The sequence below is a fragment of the Dermacentor andersoni genome, chromosome 2 (genome assembly GCF_023375885.2).
Source record: "Dermacentor andersoni chromosome 2, qqDerAnde1_hic_scaffold, whole genome shotgun sequence".
In the NCBI taxonomy this organism is placed as follows: domain Eukaryota; kingdom Metazoa; phylum Arthropoda; class Arachnida; order Ixodida; family Ixodidae; genus Dermacentor; species Dermacentor andersoni.
In genome coordinates this window covers 35,184,884-35,202,665 of record NC_092815.1, presented here as the reverse complement: position 1 = coordinate 35,202,665, position 17,782 = coordinate 35,184,884, and the positions used below count along the sequence as shown (strand labels likewise).

Here is a 17,782-nt window from a genome sequence, read left to right as displayed (position 1 = left end):
CAAGTCAGCTACGTACTTCCTCTCGCTAATCAGCCACCGCCAGCGCCGGTTCCGCTCGCGTACGTTGCCATCGTCGCCAGGCCAAAACCTCTGTCTGAAGTTGCGCACTTCACGCCCACAAGTGATATAAAGTGCTGTGCCACACGTGTCAAACATGATTCGTTCTTTTTATGTTACGTCATAGGCAAGCAGCCTATATATATAGTTCGCTGTCACAGAAATAAACCAGTGCGGTACGTCGATAGCCTAGGAGCACTCGCGCTAGTTTTGTTTCGAGATCGTTCCCCATCGAGTGCTTAAGAAGGGCATCCTTTATTGTGCGGACCGCACGCTCTGCCAGACCATTAGTTTGTGGGTGGTACGGTGCACTACGTAGATGAGTTATGTTGTTGACATTCATGAACTGGGAAAACTGCTGACTTGCAAACTGAGGCCCGTTATCTGATACAACTGTTTGCGGCAAGCCAAACCGCGCAAACAATTCTCGAAGCCGCGCGATTGTGACTTCTGTGGTCGCCGACTTGACGGGAAGTGCCTCAAGCCATTTAGTATGCGAGTCGACGACTATCAACAGCATGCGTCCTTCTATCGGTCCGGCATAATCAATGTGAAGCCTTGACCATTTGTTTCCCGTTTCTGGCCAACAGATAGGAACCTGTCGATGGGGCATTGGCTGAGCTTGTACACATGAGATGCACGAACGTGCAAGGCTTTCGATCTCACCATCCAACCCAGGCCACCAGAACAGCGTCCGAGCCAGTCTTTTCATCGCAGATGCACCCTGGTGCGACCGATGTAGCTCAGCGAGTATGGGGGCTCGCGCTTTGCGGGGTACGACGATGCGATGACCCCAGTAGAGCAGGCCTTCTACGCTTGACAGCTCCAGTCTTCTGCAAAAATTAGGTTGAAGGTAATTGTGACACGGTGACAAGCGTTTAGGCCATCCATTCAGTACAAAGTGCTGCACAACGCTAAGGTTTTCATCTCCGTTCGTCAGCGCCCGTATGGCATCCGCTGGCACGAACGAGCTGTCAAGGGTCTCTGAAGACAACACGTATTCTGGTAAGGTGCCCGATCGACAAACGTCTGTTATCGGCACCGGCAAGCGGCTGAGTGCGTCCGCGTTGGCGTTTTCCTTGCCGGCCTTGTACTCTATGCGGCAGCTGTATTGGCTTAGAAACAGAGCCCATCTCTGAATACGTACCGACGTCATTGGGGGCACAGGTCGTTCTTCTCGTAGAAGTCCCACCAGTGGTTGGTGGTCCGTGACCAATACAAACTCGTGGCCCAGCAGGTAGTCTCGAAACTTTGTTACTCCGAATACCAGTGCGAGCGCTTCCTTCTCGAGCTGAGAATAATTCTTTTCGGCGTGTGTTAACGTGCGTGAACGGAAGGCAATGGGCTTATCCAATTTTCCTATTCGGTGCGAGATTACGGCACCTAAACCCGCAGGGGACGAATCGCATTCCAAGCGCACTGGTTGGTTGGGATCGAATTACGTCAGAACAGGCGAACTCAGAAGTGTTTGTTTAGCCTTGAGATATGAATTTTCCTGCGCCGTTCCCCAGTGTCATTTATGCTCTTTTTCAAGCAGAAGATACAACGGGGCCAGCATCGTTGACATGTGTGGCAAGAACCGGTGATAATAAGTCAACAGTGGCGAGTCGCGTCTTGCTGCTAGGTTCTTCTCAAGCGGATGCAAGCAGTCTTTGTCAATGCGATGACCCAGGTAGACGATTGAGTCCTTGCGAAAATGGCATTTTTCGGCCTTCAGCTTGATACCATTTTCTTGAAGCCTGCGCAAAACGTCCCGAAGCACTGAGTCATTATCGTCTTGACGTTCCGCTATCAATACATCGCCCAAATACACCTGCACGGCTGGAAGACCGGCCAGGACCGTTTCCATGCGCCGCTGAAAAATCGCGGGAGCCGAGGCAACTCCAAACGGAAGACGGTTATAGCAGAACAACCCCTTGTGAGTGTTTATCACGGCCAACTTCCTCGCCTCCTCATCCAAAGGGAGTTGGTTATATGCATCCTTAAGGTCCAGTGTTGTGAAAAATGATCCCCCATGTAGCGACGCGAAAATGTCTTCAATGTTTGGTAAATGGTACTGCTCAGTTATGCACGCAGCATTAATTGTGGTTTTGAAATCGCCGCAGATGCGAAGGGACCCGTCTTTCTTCAGTACTGGTACGATTGGCGCCGCCCACTCCGAATGTGCTATGGGCGATAATATGCCTTGCTCTATAATATGCCTTGCTCGACGTACCCCACTACCGTGCGGCAAGTCTCCTTCAGAGATGCTGCTGAACTACCAAATTCGTTCGCGCTTGGATACCTGCCTCCTTTCTCTACCTCGAAGTCACTCGCAGCCTCCCAGATTCCAGTCCGGCGACCAGGTGTGGGTGCGCAACTTTGGCCAAGGGAAGCGTTGGCGTCCAGGCATCGTCAAGAGCACATAGGGTTCACGGCTGGTAACGGTCGACACTCCAGATGGCCTAGCCCGGCGTCACTTCGACCAAGTTTTCCGTCGCGTGCCTGTGTCACCCGTGACCCCAAAAGCGGAGGCTCCCGACTCGCCTCACCCCAGCCCGGAAAACAAGAATCGGCCCACGCCAACGCCAGAAGGCCGGTGCAGCCTGGCCACTCCAGAACCAACTGGCGCTGCGCCTGTTCCTTCGACAACACCACCGACGTCCCTCCCAGCCGAACAGGCTCTCTGTCCCCCAAGTCCGCCGGTCTTACGGAGGTCTACCCGACAACGAAGACCCGTGCAAAGACTGCAGTTTTAAAGGAAAGGGAGAAGTGACATAAAGTGCTGTGCCACACGTGTCAAACATGATTCGTTCTTTTTAAGTTACGTCATAGGCAAGCAGCCTATATACATAGTTCGCTGTCACTGAAATACACCAGTGTGGTACGTGCTCTTGGATCGTCTCCGTCACTCTGCTACCCGCTACAACAACAAGCGTTTTCTACGCCTCGCCTTCTGCAGCTACGAACTGCTTGCCCATAAGCGGCTTCTGCGCGCCTCCGCAGCCCCTACGCCCGGCTCAGCATTATGCACCCCAACCTAGGTTGACAATCCGTGGCGTACCCAAGACAACCGGCCGATCTGCTTCGTGTGTGGCTTTGCTGGCCACGTGGCACGGTGCTGCCGCCGGCGGGGTTGGTATCCTCCCGATACTGCGAGACTACAAGGGGATGCTCCTGACTCCCAGTCCCGCTATGGGCTACCAGTTCCGCACTTCGCTCCCTCGTCTCCTATTCCCCAAATCTTCAACACTCGTCGGTCTCCACCTCCGCGTCGACGTTCCCTGTCCTCCATCGTCCGCCGCCCTCCAGCTGAGGAGGAAAACTAAAAGGCGCAGTTCCGGAGATAAGAGCTCCGATCTCTTCGAAATGCTCAAGCCCTAGTTTATTCCCTGCGAACGTCATTGAAATTTATGCCGAAGATATCGCCGTTCACGCGCTTGTCCACAGAGGTGCCGCAGTGTCCGTGATTGCCGACCAGTTTCGCCGTATGCTCCCAGAAGTCGCGGCACCGTTTTCTGCCATTTCGCTACGTACGGCAAGCGCTGAGCCACTTGAGCCTTTAGGAACATGTGCCGTCCGTGTCGCCATGCAATGCAGTTTATACCACATTTAGTTTGTTGTTCTTCCCCGCTTCTCTCATGCCATCATTCTAGGATGAAATTTCCTCTAGCCTCATCACGCTGTTATGATTACGCTCGTGCAGAACTTGCGCTGACCCCAGTTTGCGGCAGTCTTTCTGAAGATTTGTCTCTACCTTCTGCTCGAGTGTTCGTCGCCACCAACACTGACATACCTCCTTTCTCTTCCGCCGTTGTATCCGTTTCCTGTATTGCTTTTTTTACGATTCCACAGTTCTCTTCGCGCCGTTTCAACTTGCTGCATGCTGTCATCCCTTCTTGCCTTCCCTTTGCCCCCCTTCCCTTTCACCAGGGCCCCAGCGCACTTTACTTTTCGAATCCGTTTTCGTGTCCATCAAGCTTACATCATGGCGAGTGCTTCGGTTTTGCGGACGAATTCGACACGAGCTCTGTCTTGGATGTGCCTGACGACTCGACTCCTCTTCAGGTTGACGCCATGGCTCTTCTTTGTCTCTGCGTCTGCGTCTTGATGTGATTAAACGTTTGCTCCGTCTATTGATCCCAACCCGACTCCGAGTCAGCGCACGCAGATCGTCGACCTCCTTAACCAATTTCGAGCTTCTTTTGACCTCCAGCAACAATGTTTAGGGCGTACCTCCGCAGTCATTCATCACATCGACACTGGCAGCCATGCGCTTCTACGCCGACATCCATACCGTGTGTCTGCGACGGAGCGCCGTGTCATCAATGAGCACGTAGGAAACATGCTCCAACGCGGCGTGATACAGCCATCACACAGTCCTTGGGCTTCTCCGCTAGGGCTGGTCAAAAGAAAGGTGGGACAATTTGTTTTTGTGTGGACCATCGCCACTCAACAAGATAACCCGGAAAGATGTATATCCTCTTCTCCGTATTAACGACGCACTGGACTGCCTCCAAGGCCTTGAATTATTTTCGTCCATGGACTTACGATTATGTTATTGGAAAGTCCTGTTGCCTGAGTTCCATCGCCCCAAAATGGCATTTGTTACGCCTGACGGCTTATATGAATTTACCGTGATGCCCTTTGGCCTGTTTAATGTACCTGGAACATTCGAAAGAATGATGGATAACGTCCTCCGGGGCCTCAAATGGCAGACATGCGTTTGTTATCTCGATTACTTTGTCAGCTTCTCCCGGGACTTTTATTCTCGCCTGCCCCGACACAAATGCGTGCTCAATTGTCTCGCCGATGCTGGACTCCAGCTCAACTTAAGGAAGTGTCGCTTCGCCGCCCGGCAGCTAGTCATCCTTGGCCACGTTGTTTCGAAAGATGGTGTGCTGCCAGATTCAACCAAACTCCAAGTCGTCGCCGAATCCCACGACAAAAGACCACACAAAAAAAGCTCCGCAGCTTCATCGGATTATGCTTTTACTTTCGTCGTTTCATCCGCAACTTCGCAGCCACAATAGCGCCATTGACGCAGCTTCTCGCGGGTAACCACGACCTCTTGGCATGGCCACCAGTTTGTGATGCCGCATTCACGACGCTGCGTCGTCTTCCAACCCATCCTCCGACATTTTTTACTCAAGCGCACCGACAGAAATACACACGGATGTCAGTGGCGTCGGCATTGGCGCTGGCTTCGATGAATACGTCGTTGCCTTCGCTAGCCGCGCAATCACGAAAGTGGAAGCAAACTATTCCGTTACAGAAAACGAATGCCTGGCTATCATTTGGGCCATAACTGGATTTCAACGTTACCTCTACGGTCACCTGTTCGACGTCATAACTGACCACCATGCACTACGCTGGCTGTCGTCGTTGAAAGATCCTTTACGTCGCGTCGCTCGATGGGAGCTCCGCCTCGAAGAGTACAATATTCGAGTGCTTTACCACTCTGGCCGAAAACATCCGGTCGCGGATGCCTTGTCTCGCTCCCCAGTGTCAGGCCAGCCCAATTATCAGTAAGTACGAATATTCAACTCCTCCCTCACCGCCACAGACATGCTTTCGGAGCAGCAGGAGGATCAATGGATTGTTGCTATGATGGCTTTTCTGTCACACCCACCAGCGCCTTCTCCTGGCCGTGCATTGCGTCGCCAAGCACACCACTTATCTATTCGTGACGGGCTCCTATACCGCCGCAACTACCTCTTGGATGGGCGCAAATGGTTGCTCGTGGTTCCTTGGCACCTACGTTCGGACATATGTGCAGCGTTTCACGATGACCCGCAATGCGCACATGCGGTAGTACTAAATACACACGCGCGCCTGCGACTCCGTTATTACTGGCGCGGGATGTGCCAATTCGTCCGCCAATATATCCGCTGCTGCCTCGCTTGCCAATGCCGCAAGTGTACCCCTCGTCCCTCAGCTGCTCCACTGCAACCATTGCCTTGTTCAGGACGTGCCTTTGACCGCGTCGGGGTTGATCTTTGTGGGCCCCTTCCGAGTACTTCAGATGACAACCGCTGGGTGATTGTGACGATAGATCATCTTACGCGCTACGTAGAAACTTCAGCCCTGCCTAACGCATCTGCGCGTGATGTTGCCTGGTTCCTTCTGCATAGCATCATACTTCGCCATGGAGCGCCGGAGAATTCCTGAGCGACAGAGGCGTGTCTTTCTCACTGACGTTATAGCAGCCCTACTCAAGGAATGCCACGTAATTCCCCGTACCACTACTGCATACCGCCCGCAAACTAACCGATGACTGAGCGCTTTAACCGCACTATTGGCGAGATAGCCATGGACGTCGCATCTGACCAGACCAATTGGGACCGCATTCTACCCTTCGTGACGTACTGTTATAGTACCGCCACACAGACCACACGCGATTTTCCCCGTTCTTTTTTCTTTACGGACACGAGCCTTTCTGCACAATGGATACCATCCTTCCGTTGTAGACTATACCTACCTATTCCCGAACTGGTTCGCCCTGATGTCATAAATTTATGCAACGACTAGCCCAATATATTTAACTAGTATAAAGTATAAGAAATCATGCAAGATGACTATATAACATAGACTTGTAAATAGTCACAGCCTTTTTCGGCATACAGGGAACCAAATTATGTGAAATACTGCAATGTCGCATAAATATTCAACTTCTCCTGCAGTTTCAGGAAAACAGAAATTTAAGAAGTCATTATCATCATCAGCAGCACTGGCAGCAGCAGCCTATTTTATTTCCACTGCAAGACGAAGGCCTCTCCCTGCGATCTCCAATCACCCCAGTCCTGCGCCAACCGATTCCAACTAGCACCCGCAAATTTTCTAATTTCATCACCCCACCTAAGTCTTCTGCCGTCCTCGACTGCGGTTCTCTTCTATTGGCACCCTTTCTGTAACCCTAATGGTACACCGGTTATCTAACCTACGTATTACATGACCTGCCCAGCTCCATTTCTTTCTCTTAATGTCAATTAGAATATCGGCTATCTATGTTTGCTCCCTGATCCGCACCGCTCTCATCCTGTCTCTTAACGTAACGCCTAACATTCTTACTCCCAGTATTATATAAAATATTTACCAAATTAATCTCGAATAGAATAAAGGCCATACTGGACTTTAGTCAACCAAGGAAACAGGCAGGTTTCAGTAAGGGATACACTACAATGGATCGCATCCATGTCATCAATCAGGTAATTGAGAAATCTGCAGAGTACAATGACCCTCTCTATATGGCTTTCACAGATTACGAACAGGCATTTGATTCAGTACAGATACCAGCAGTCATAGAGGCATTACGTAATCAAGGAGTACAGGACGCTTACACAAATATCTTGCAATCTACAGATTCCACAGCTACCTTAATTCTCCACAAGAGAAGTAGGAAGATACCTATAAATGAAGGGGTCAGATATGCAGACACAATATCTCCAATGCTATTCACTGCGTGCTTGGAAGAAGTATCGAAGCTATTAAACTGGGAGGGCTTAAGAGTAAGGATCAACGGCGAATATCTCAGCTTCCTTCGATTTTCATATGGCATTGTTCTGTTCAGCAGTACTGGGGACGAGTTATAACAAATGATTGAGGACCTTAACAGAGAGTATAAGAGTGGGGTTGAAGATTAATATGCAGAAGACAATGATAATGATGAATAGCCGGGCAAGGGAACAATAGTTCAGGATCGCCAGTCAGCCTTTAGAGTCTGTGAAGGAGTACGTTTAGCTAGGTCAATTACTCACAGGCAACCCTGATCACGAGAAGAAAATTTACCGAAGTATAAAAATGGATTGGAACGCATACGGCAGATATTGTCAGCTACTGACTGGAAGCTTACCATTATCATTGAAAAGCAAGGTGTACAATCAGTGCATTTTACCGGTGCTGACATATGGGGCAGAAACTGACACCGACAAAGAAGCTTGAGAACAAGTTAAGAACCGCGCAAGGAGCGGTGGAAGGAAGAATGTTACCAAGTAATGTTCGGATTTAAGTTGTATATATATCCTTCGACAATAAGTCATAATTTTCTGCAGTACAAGTTCTGAGACTCTCCAGTTTGTAACATCTTGTTATATGTATCGTGACATGATATTATATTTAAGAGTTACATCATGAAAAATTTTTCTGGGAATTTATAGTTATTGCTTACGTCTATATCCTTAGGAAGGGCTAATTATTTGGAGCTCTTAAACTACGTTTGCTCTATAAAGAGAACCAACAGATGTTTAATCATATGCTACCAACGGTAGAAGCCATTACTTCCTAACTTTATATGTAGTATTTCTTATACTAACCGCACAGTGGCAAAGATGTTATAACAACACAAATCTTCAAAATGGCTGCAAAAGATCGCATTCCTACCAGATTTCTCATACTTACTCACCAAAATGCCTATCAATTTAGCTAAAAACTATTACTATTTAATGACATGCTGCGCACTATATTCCCTAAATTCTGAAATTCAAACTAGAATTTATTGTTTTTCGTTGGGTAAAAATTCCCTTAGCTGGTATTTATTTTATTGTAGTGGAATCACGAAGTACATAACTGAAAACCGTCTTTTGAATAAAGGTTCTTCAACTTTTTTTTTTCTGAACCGCGCAGGAAAGTGACGAAACAGATAGTAACCTTATCTTCTCTTTGTGATTGCTTAATTTAGCTTCGTGTTTAAGAGATATTTAACATTCATTTTTTCGGTGTCGTGTGCGTTATACAAGACAGCATTCATTAATTTTATCAAACAAGTACTTTTTTGTAGCTAAAATTTTTGTTGCGTAGAATCATTCTCTGTGTTCTGGTATACACACGAATGATTTACATTAAGTTAGCCTTGTATAGTCGAACACGGAAAGTGGTCTTAAATGTATAAATCATAAAAACCCCTTCGGTTAGAACTTCTGTGGCTATGAGCTTGACAAATAATGTGTAAGCTCATATTTTTCTATTTATTATGTTTCAATTCAGCCGTGGTCACAACCAAACCGCAAGATCTCTCCGAGGCTTCCAGAGATCAGCGGCCATCTTACACACCGGCTGTTGTGAAAATTGGAGGTGAGCGTTTTTATGCATTTCTCTCGTTTGCTTGAAGGGTATTTTTTGGGCGTGCTTGTGTGCCAACAAAGGGCTGCATAAAACTCATTAAAGTAATCATTTACTCTGGTGGAACTTATTAGATAAAGAGAGACGTTCACCACCACCTTTGTAAGCAATAAAATTTTGACAAAAATCTAGTACAATTAGCAAAATATGGGGCCCTATAACGTAAAACTATTCCAATATATTTCTATTCCAATCTCCTGACGTCAAATTTGCGTAACCGCCAACGCAAGCACCAGGCGGTCACCCGCAGGGTTGTCTAAACAGACCAATCAAACGCTCTCCTCGTTCATAGGAGGTATCTTTTGTTTGCTTGAAAAACGAATAACATTGCCTACACTGAGCGGCATGTCGTATCTAATTGGCTGACGAGAGGCGAGGAGAACGCTCAAGTGGAGAGGGATTCGATGGGGCCGAGCCACTGCACTGAAAGTCGATAACCGGACGAAGAGGGTGGTGCCGGCGTCTACGATTGGTCGGCTTTCCCTTACTTAGCTTCCGGTGGCTGGTCGAAAATCGCGGCGGCATGCAACGGAAGCTCAAGAATGACGCTAAAACGGACCCTCATCAAAGAAGAGTTGGCAGAATGAGGGGGTAAACGTGCCGAAAGTGCTCGAAAACGTTACACGGCCACGCAAAAAGTTTTATTATCCGCAAATACACCCATGCTCTCCGGCAGGTGCGAGTAGCCAGCGTCTGAGCGATCGGCGGCAGCCATCTTCTATTCCTTTCGGAACGGGGCAGCCTGTGGCTATTCCGAAGAAAATTCAGTTTTGTTCGGCATAATAATGCATCTTTATCGCGTACACGTCACTTTGACGCGGTGAGTTCTTGCGGTTTTGTGAGGTCGCGTGACAGGCAGGTGAAGTGGGTGCAGCCCGAAAACTTTTTACCAATAGCCGAGGGCTAATGGCGAAAAGGGGTCGAATCAGAAATAACTGTTTTTCTTTTTTTCCGTCAAATCATGCATAATCAGTGTGTACACATCATATCAGATGGGGAGGTATCGCGGTTTTCGTGACGTGGCGTGACAGACAGGTGAAGTGGGGGTGGTCGAAAAAAGTTTTTGGTCAATCGTGGAGGGCTGATTGCAGAATCGGAATAGAAAAGTTTGGAATAGTTTTACGTTATAGCACCCATGTATACGTAATAAAACACGTTGAATTTTCGTGGTGTATTCATATTTCATCATAAGTAACATCTTCGCTTCGCAGTTGTATGAAAATGTCGCGTATATCCACTGCAAAGGTTCAGCGCGGAGAAGGCGTCAGGACGACAAACAAAGGACTATCGGAAATAACGACAAAAGGAACGCGTTGCTATAAACACATGTCAGTGTTCTGCAACGTTTTTAGTATTATTAATGATAACCCGCCGTGGTTGCTGGTGACTATGGCGTTTCGCTGTTAAGCACAAGGTCGCGGGATCGAATCCCGGCCACGGCGACCGCATTTCGATGGGGACGAAATGCAAAAACCCCCGTGTACTTAGATTTAGGTGCACGTTAAAGAACCGCAGGTGGTCCAAATTAGTACGGAGTCCCCCACTACGGCGTGCCTCTTAACAGGTCGTGGTTCTGGCCCATGAAACCCCATAATTTCATTTTTCAATTATTAAAGGAGCGCTGACGCAAAAATTTGAAGTCGAGATAACCTGTGAGATCGATTTAGTTGGTCACACACACATCGTCTATAAAATATCAGCGGCGAATATCGCTTAGAACATATTTAAACTCAACCTTAAAGTACGTGCGCGCAGCCAACCGCAAAACAGAGCACCTCGCGACATTGACATCAACTGGGATTGTAAATAGCCAAGAAAACGCTACGTCATGTGGCTACGTCACGAATTTTCGTTGGCTGCCATGCGACTTACATGTGCTCTTCTCCTCTGTTGTTGCTTGTTCTAGCAGTTGTACTTGTAGTGGAACGCTCTCCGTGTCACTGCAACTGCAGTTTTTGTCGTGTCCATCGGGATATTTCCCACACTATCAGCTTGGCTGCGCTGCCACAACGTTCAACGCCGATTTGTTGTGTCTTACCATTGATTGTGGCCGATGCGAGGGTTTTGTTGAGGTTCGTCCTCACCATCGCCGGCCGCAATATCTGAGTCGCTAAGTGATTCGCCACGTGTAAAGCGCGAGACACATGGCGCAATTTTCCGTGCGATCTGTAGCACGGTGCGTCATGTGCGACTTGCCGCATGCGGCGATTCGGGACACATGGTACGAATGAGTGAGCGGCGGCCCAGAACCGGCGCCCCTGCGTGGAAGTTCGGAATGCTGCGTAACTTCGAACAGAAAGTGAAAGCAACCGTATTTGCACAGCTATCTTGTTTGAAACAAACGATGAAAATATAAGCACGTCTATGCGAGCACTGTAGACGTGTTTCCGCAAGGCCGCGCCGCGTTAGCAGTATCGGATCCGTTGACAGCCGCCGATGGCCAAGAGCCGGCAGGCATAGCTCGCTGGGCCATCCAATCCGACACCGGTTGCGCTTGGGACACGATCGCTTGCAGCTCGTATAACAAAGCGCCTATGTTAGTCGGCACAACGTGTACACAGGAATGTCACGCTTAAATTGCAGCACATTTGATTTCATTGGCGCCGACAGAAGCGAACGAGCATGCCAAGCGAGCTTGCGATCGCTGGGAGACGATGTAGGCCTAGCTCGCCGGCCGTCTATCCGGGGCCGAGGGTCCTTGCAATGCGTCCGCAGCTCGTAATAAAGCGCCTAAATTCGTCAGCACAATCAATGCCTGAACATTTATGTTTCTTTTAAGTGAAAATACGGTTAGTTTTCCCGATGCCGTTAGTAGCGATGAGTAAACAGGCCAGTCAGGCCAGCCGCTTCGTATACAGACGATTGCTGGCGCGTCTGCGCTTACCGCGTCCGAGTAGAAATCACGCCAACGATTTAGTATTTCGCACAACGTTTTATAACTCACACTCTTTCGTGATCACTTTATTCTAGAAGTTATTTCATGTCAGAAACAAATTGTACCCCATTTATGTGCCGCTATCAGCGGCGAAAGAGGCCCGCGTTTCGACCAGGGAGGCCCGGCCGGCCCCGGCCGGCCCCGCCCCGCCGGGTCTACCACGTGGCCATGACATTCACGCTACCGGCGCTGTCATTGGCTGCGGTCGTCCGACCGATGCGGCTGTACGTCGCACGACAATATTCAGCAAGTTGGTCGCGCACGCTGGCTGCGCGTCAAAGCAAACGTCATGGCTTTTTGCGAACACGTGACAACTTTGTTTACATTCCCGTTTCTCCCGTCTCGTTGCTCTCTGGAACCGAAACTTCGACTGGTCGCTACAAAAAAGACTGCAACTAATTACATGTCGCGCTCTGAAGTAAATGAGGTTTCGTGCCGTGATTACTGGGTCATTAACTACTTATTAAAGCAGAAAGAACCACGTGGATTTTTTTTGTGTCAGTACTCCTTTAATGATTAATAATAATAGTAATCTGCGCATCGCCAATCGGTGGGCACGTCCTCGACGTGAGGCCAGCTGAAATAAACGCTGAAGTGTAAACGGCGTGGGACGTATTTCCGGCGTATTCACTATCTGCGTCGGCGTGTTCCCTTGGCCGCACGCGATAGCCGAAACGAAAAGTCGCAGTTGAAGTGGATGGTGTGGGAGTGCCCACTTAAAAAAACAACGCCTCCTAGTTAGTGTACAGGCCTGTGCACTTCGTTCCGTGACGTCATGCTACCTTGCCGGACTGCCACAGTATCTAATGGGGATGCTTCTTAGTAAGCCGCGATAATTTGGACGTCACTGCTTTCGTCACGCCGGGCTTGAAAGAGGAAATTTCGATCCAAGTAGCATGACGTCATAAAGCAGGGTGCACAGGACTGTTATCTAGGAGGTGTTCGCTTTAATCGTTAAACACAGGAAGCCAACACCCACAGATGTTACAGCACAGTCATCGCGCCCAACGAAAATAGACGCACCGATGCTCTGTTAAATATGCGTCAGAAATGCCTTCTATGTGGGTGTTTCTGAATTGCGCACCCAATCTGATTTTTCCTGCCACGTTGCCTAGTTACAGGTGGTTCGCTGTGGTGGCTTTATTGTGGCTATGTTTACATTTCTTTTTCTGCTTACATTTCTGACTTCTTGTTGAAATTTAATTATATATATGTACAAATGAGTGATTTTTTTTCTAACGTTGACGCATTCTTTTGTGAGTACTTTAAAGACAGATGCTTGTTTTGATTTTGAATCACAAATATTCAATATACTCTTGTAGTATGGCTTCTGAGGCACTTATTATTTCTTTAGCTTCACCGATTTCACTCATCCTCTTGCTTACTATACTGTTGATCTTCCTTGTTCTCACTTCTGCAGATTTGCAGCTGCATGGTAGCTCAACGCACCTAAAGAGCTCAGTTCTGTCCACGTCGCTGCTTCTCGTCATCGGCTTCGTGTCGGCCCTGTCGTGACGTGTTGCGGCATCGCCCTTGAACGTGCGTCGGAAACGCGACTCTTGTGGCGCTGGCTGCCATCGCCACGCTCGCTGTGGGGGACTGAAACCGCGCCACTCCGGGTGACGGCCCCCGATTGCGGCAACGACACGGGAGGCAGCACGGCGCGCCAACGGCTCAACTGAAATCGAACGGGACATCGCCACCAATCTTTCGTGACGCGAGGCAATTCCCCGAAGCAGCGAAACAGACGACGGACATTGCCATACGCGTTACTGCTGTGCGAACTGGTCATTTTTCCTTTCTTTTCGGGCTTTTGTTTGCCCGCTTTCGCGCTGGTGTGCATTCCGCGCGCGAACGACTGCATAGGTTGGCGCGCCCAGCACACTCGGGCAGCATACGTGCTTATCTCGGTTCAAGCTCTACGACATGTTTTTGACACGAGCTTGGGTGTTAGAATTTACCCGTGGCGTCGTTTTTCTTTTCTCTCTTCACATAAAGGGCGAAGGTGAGGCGCATTTGTCATGGTTGTTACTGGTTATGTTGGGCCCAAACTACCACTTACGTACGTAGCGATTCTGCAACTAGCCAAGAACACTGTAAGGAACACCTTTAGCTACAGTTTCACGCAACATAAGCAATCGACTTTCAGTTGAGTGCACCATAAAGCAACCTAGGACGGGAAATATGTGTCCCTAACAAGAATTTTCCACAGCCGCCTTCCATTGGAAGCTTTTAAATTGGCACTGTAATGAGGTCACCGGTAACATTGCAATGCTGGTTCATTAAGAAGTTCATCTTATTCCAGAACTCTAAAAAATGAACAAAAGATCGGCTATAGAGACGTTTCTATGGCGAGGCTGTGACGCGACGGTCATGTCCATTTTCAGTGATTTCATTTTTTCGGCGTAGTGTCACGTTCTAAGCGTTCCAGTTTCACAAAGAGTTCAAATGAACTGGCGGGGTTCAAATCGCCATTCTGTTTCTTAAACTCTTTTTTCTATTTTCTATCAAATGCATACTTAATCATTCATATCTGCCGCAGCCAGTCGTGAGTGACAGGTAGTCATCAATCACCCTTGCTGTTGTCATCAACGACGGTAGAGGCACTTCGTAGCCTTCTGTCCGTAACGATTTCATTCTCTTTATCAAGTTATCGCTTTGCAAGTACGCATTCTGGAAATATCGTAGACAAGTAGTATATCGATCAAAACAATGTTGTCATTTCGCCGCGCACTTTAGCAGCTTTAGAACCACTGTCACGCATGCAAAGTGAGCATGTACAGCCTATAACAAATAGCGCAACTCCGGCGGCAACTGCAGTTGATATCAGTATTCTTGCACACTGAAGGGAAGAAGAAAAAAGAATCATTAGCAGAGTGGAGTTTGGCACTTGAGGGAGCCCAGAGGCTTAGTGTGTTCGTTTTTCCTAGAAAACACTGAGTGCAATGATGTAATTCTGTTAGAGTGGTGTTGACTCTCAAATATACCTTTCCATGACACTAAAATGAAACGTGCAGCTCTTTCGACCGGTCAAATGCAGTAACTTTAATCAAGTTGCTTGTCACTTTCTTGGTATGTTGCACTCTATCATATTTTCCTTTAATTATAACTTTAGAAAAACTGCGATTGTTGGGTAATTCATATTCACTTTTTTGCTGAATATGTATTTCTCTGGCTGCTTTTACAGTATAATAGAAAATGCTTAAAAATACGCAGCCACTCCTGACATTATATTTGCTTAACAGCAAATATAATGTCGGAAGTGGCTGAGTTCGCTAGGTATAGGAGACAGTTTTCACTAACAGGCTCCTGCTGAAGCACGCATCTATAAGTAATATGTTCTTTATGTTAATGAGACTGAGAGAAGTAATGCGCAAGCGCACATGCGATTCGCTGTAGGGCGTTTATCTGGGTGGGACTTGCGGAAATCAGAAGAGAACCCAAACCCAGAAAGCGTTGTACAATGTGAACAACTGCGTACTCGGCGTATTAAGCATGCCCGAATCCAACATAAAGAAAAGCACGATGTTCCTATAGGAATGGCTAGACACGACAGCGCGCGTTTGATGTTGACGGTGAAGCAAAATGTGGACTATAATTATCTTCTACGCCATGGTCGTCGGTATAATGCGACAAAGTTGGTGTCGTCTCTATCGACTTACTATTAATGCCAGGAAAAAAAGTAGCACTCATTTACCAAACAAGATACTTAGATTTTTTTCATTTCTGTTACATCGAAATTGTGAAGGAACTCGGAAGCTAGCTGTGGTTTCCAGTAAGGGAATCAGGTTAATAGCAATCACATTGTGGCTTTACACGTTCATCATGACCCTAAGAAACAATCAGGATAGCAGGGTTCGCTAACCACTTCGTTGTAATCGCAGTGCGCATACTCGATACACCATCGGTATAGAATAAAACGCATGCAGAATGCACGTCTTAACGTTATCGCTTGGCGAGGAATGAAGACGTCACAACTTCATTTCACATACTGCCGTCCCAACAGTTGGCTACCAGACCAGCACCCTTAAGAATTCGCCGACAGTGTGATTGCTCCTGTGACGTCTTGGATGCTTTCTTTTCTGTCTTGAGCGCACGAAACTTTCAGTCTATCACGTGTTTTGGAAATTAAAGATGATGTACGGTGTGTAAACATTCCTGGCTTAGGAAATCAGCTTAAAACATGTTCATCTTAAGAATGCATGTATGTCAACATTCAGTTCAAGCTTATTATTTAATTGGGGTAGGTGGAAGAGGTGGGGTGAGGGAGATAAAATTTTGAATAAAGTTGCTTACCCTTGCCACATATACACATGCATAGCAGCTGGCCATTAGATCGCTCCACGCACACAGAACTGCTCGCATGCTGCACGCATATGTTTACCCAAAATTACGCTGCCGAAAGTTAGCTGTAATATAAGATCAAGGTCGAATTTTAAAAAAAAAACGCTGAAAGGTGATTGCATTGACATTTATTAGACAACCCACCACCTAAGTAAATGCAATGGTCATAAAATGTCGATGACCGTTAGGGAAGAAACATAATAATCATAATACCTGCGCCTATTCTATACAGAACATCGTGGAAACTTCTTACTTTTTCTGATATTACCGACGGCATATCGTGCGCCCGACTGCTGTTGCAGTGAATACGCTGCAGATTAAAAAACAAGAACATTTCCCATTTCTCATAGCTTACTGCAATTTCAGCTTTGAAGTTTGAAATAAGATGTGGACTATCGAGCTTACCGAAACAGTTGATAATTTTCCCATCAGGATTTGCGCAGCATCGGTAATTCCGCATGTGTGGACGGTGTCAAGGTTTCTTGTAAATAACATACACTTGTGTACTCGCGCAGAAGCTCAACAGTGAATCAACGACGATGATGGCAGCAAGGAAACCAGCAGAAATGTACTTGTGATGATGCTGGTGGTGGTGGTGATGGCAGCAAGAACATGTACATATTATCATGCGCCTAACCGCGTAATTTCTGTTTCTGAAGTGCCAAACGTACGTCAATGAGTACAATAAAGGGAGTCCATCTTTCTTTTTTATGACATCACGAATGCTTCTGCGTGCTTACTTGCTTGTTCATTAGCACTATTTTTTTACTTTAATGCGAGACGGGATAATTAACGATACGGGATAGAGAGAAGGAGAATGGAAACACTCGGTCAGCCATCGTTGCTGAAGAAGAGCGTTACAAGGTCATGGGCGTTTGCACAAGCCAATCATTCTCGAATAGAACACAAGAGCCCCCAGCTTCTTATGAGCATGCGGAGCGGCAAGATCGGCAGTCGAGTAACTTCTTAACACACGGAGACTGGTCGCCCGCTAATGCTAATGTGATGTAAAGGGATTGACTCTATAAGCCAGACAGAGCCATTAGCACAATACGTTGTCGATGTTCTGTTCACAGTTATTCGCAAGAGTTACAAGGTGTGTTTGTACGGGACGAGTGCCGCACTGTCCACAGCACAAATGCTTTTTTAACTTGAGGGCAGACTGCGTAATCCTTCCTGCTTACGTGCAAGAATGTGCGCAAATGTCATTCACCGTTCGGCCCTGAGAACTGCAGCGTACCCGGCCACCCAGAAGACAAGAAATCGCACACTCCTTGCACGCCAAGCCGAGACAAGCATTAAACCACTGACTTGCACTGCAATATTAGTTTTCACTACATGATAAACAAA

General features: G+C 47.6%; 1 protein-coding gene across 3 annotated transcripts in view; it reads left to right on the top strand.

The window, feature by feature from the left end:
• Positions 1–17,151, top strand: part of LOC126542473 (lachesin-like) — a 209,708-nt gene extending 192,557 nt beyond the window's left edge. For all 3 annotated transcript variants that reach the window (XM_055077275.2, XM_050189556.3, XM_055077274.2), the window contains 2 exons: positions 9,019–9,105; positions 13,509–17,151. In XM_055077275.2, the coding sequence (XP_054933250.1) occupies positions 9,019–9,105; positions 13,509–13,603 (182 nt within the window). In that variant the 3' untranslated portion in view covers positions 13,604–17,151. The remainder of the gene's footprint in view (positions 1–9,018; positions 9,106–13,508) is intronic.
• Positions 17,152–17,782: the final 631 nt, after the last annotated feature.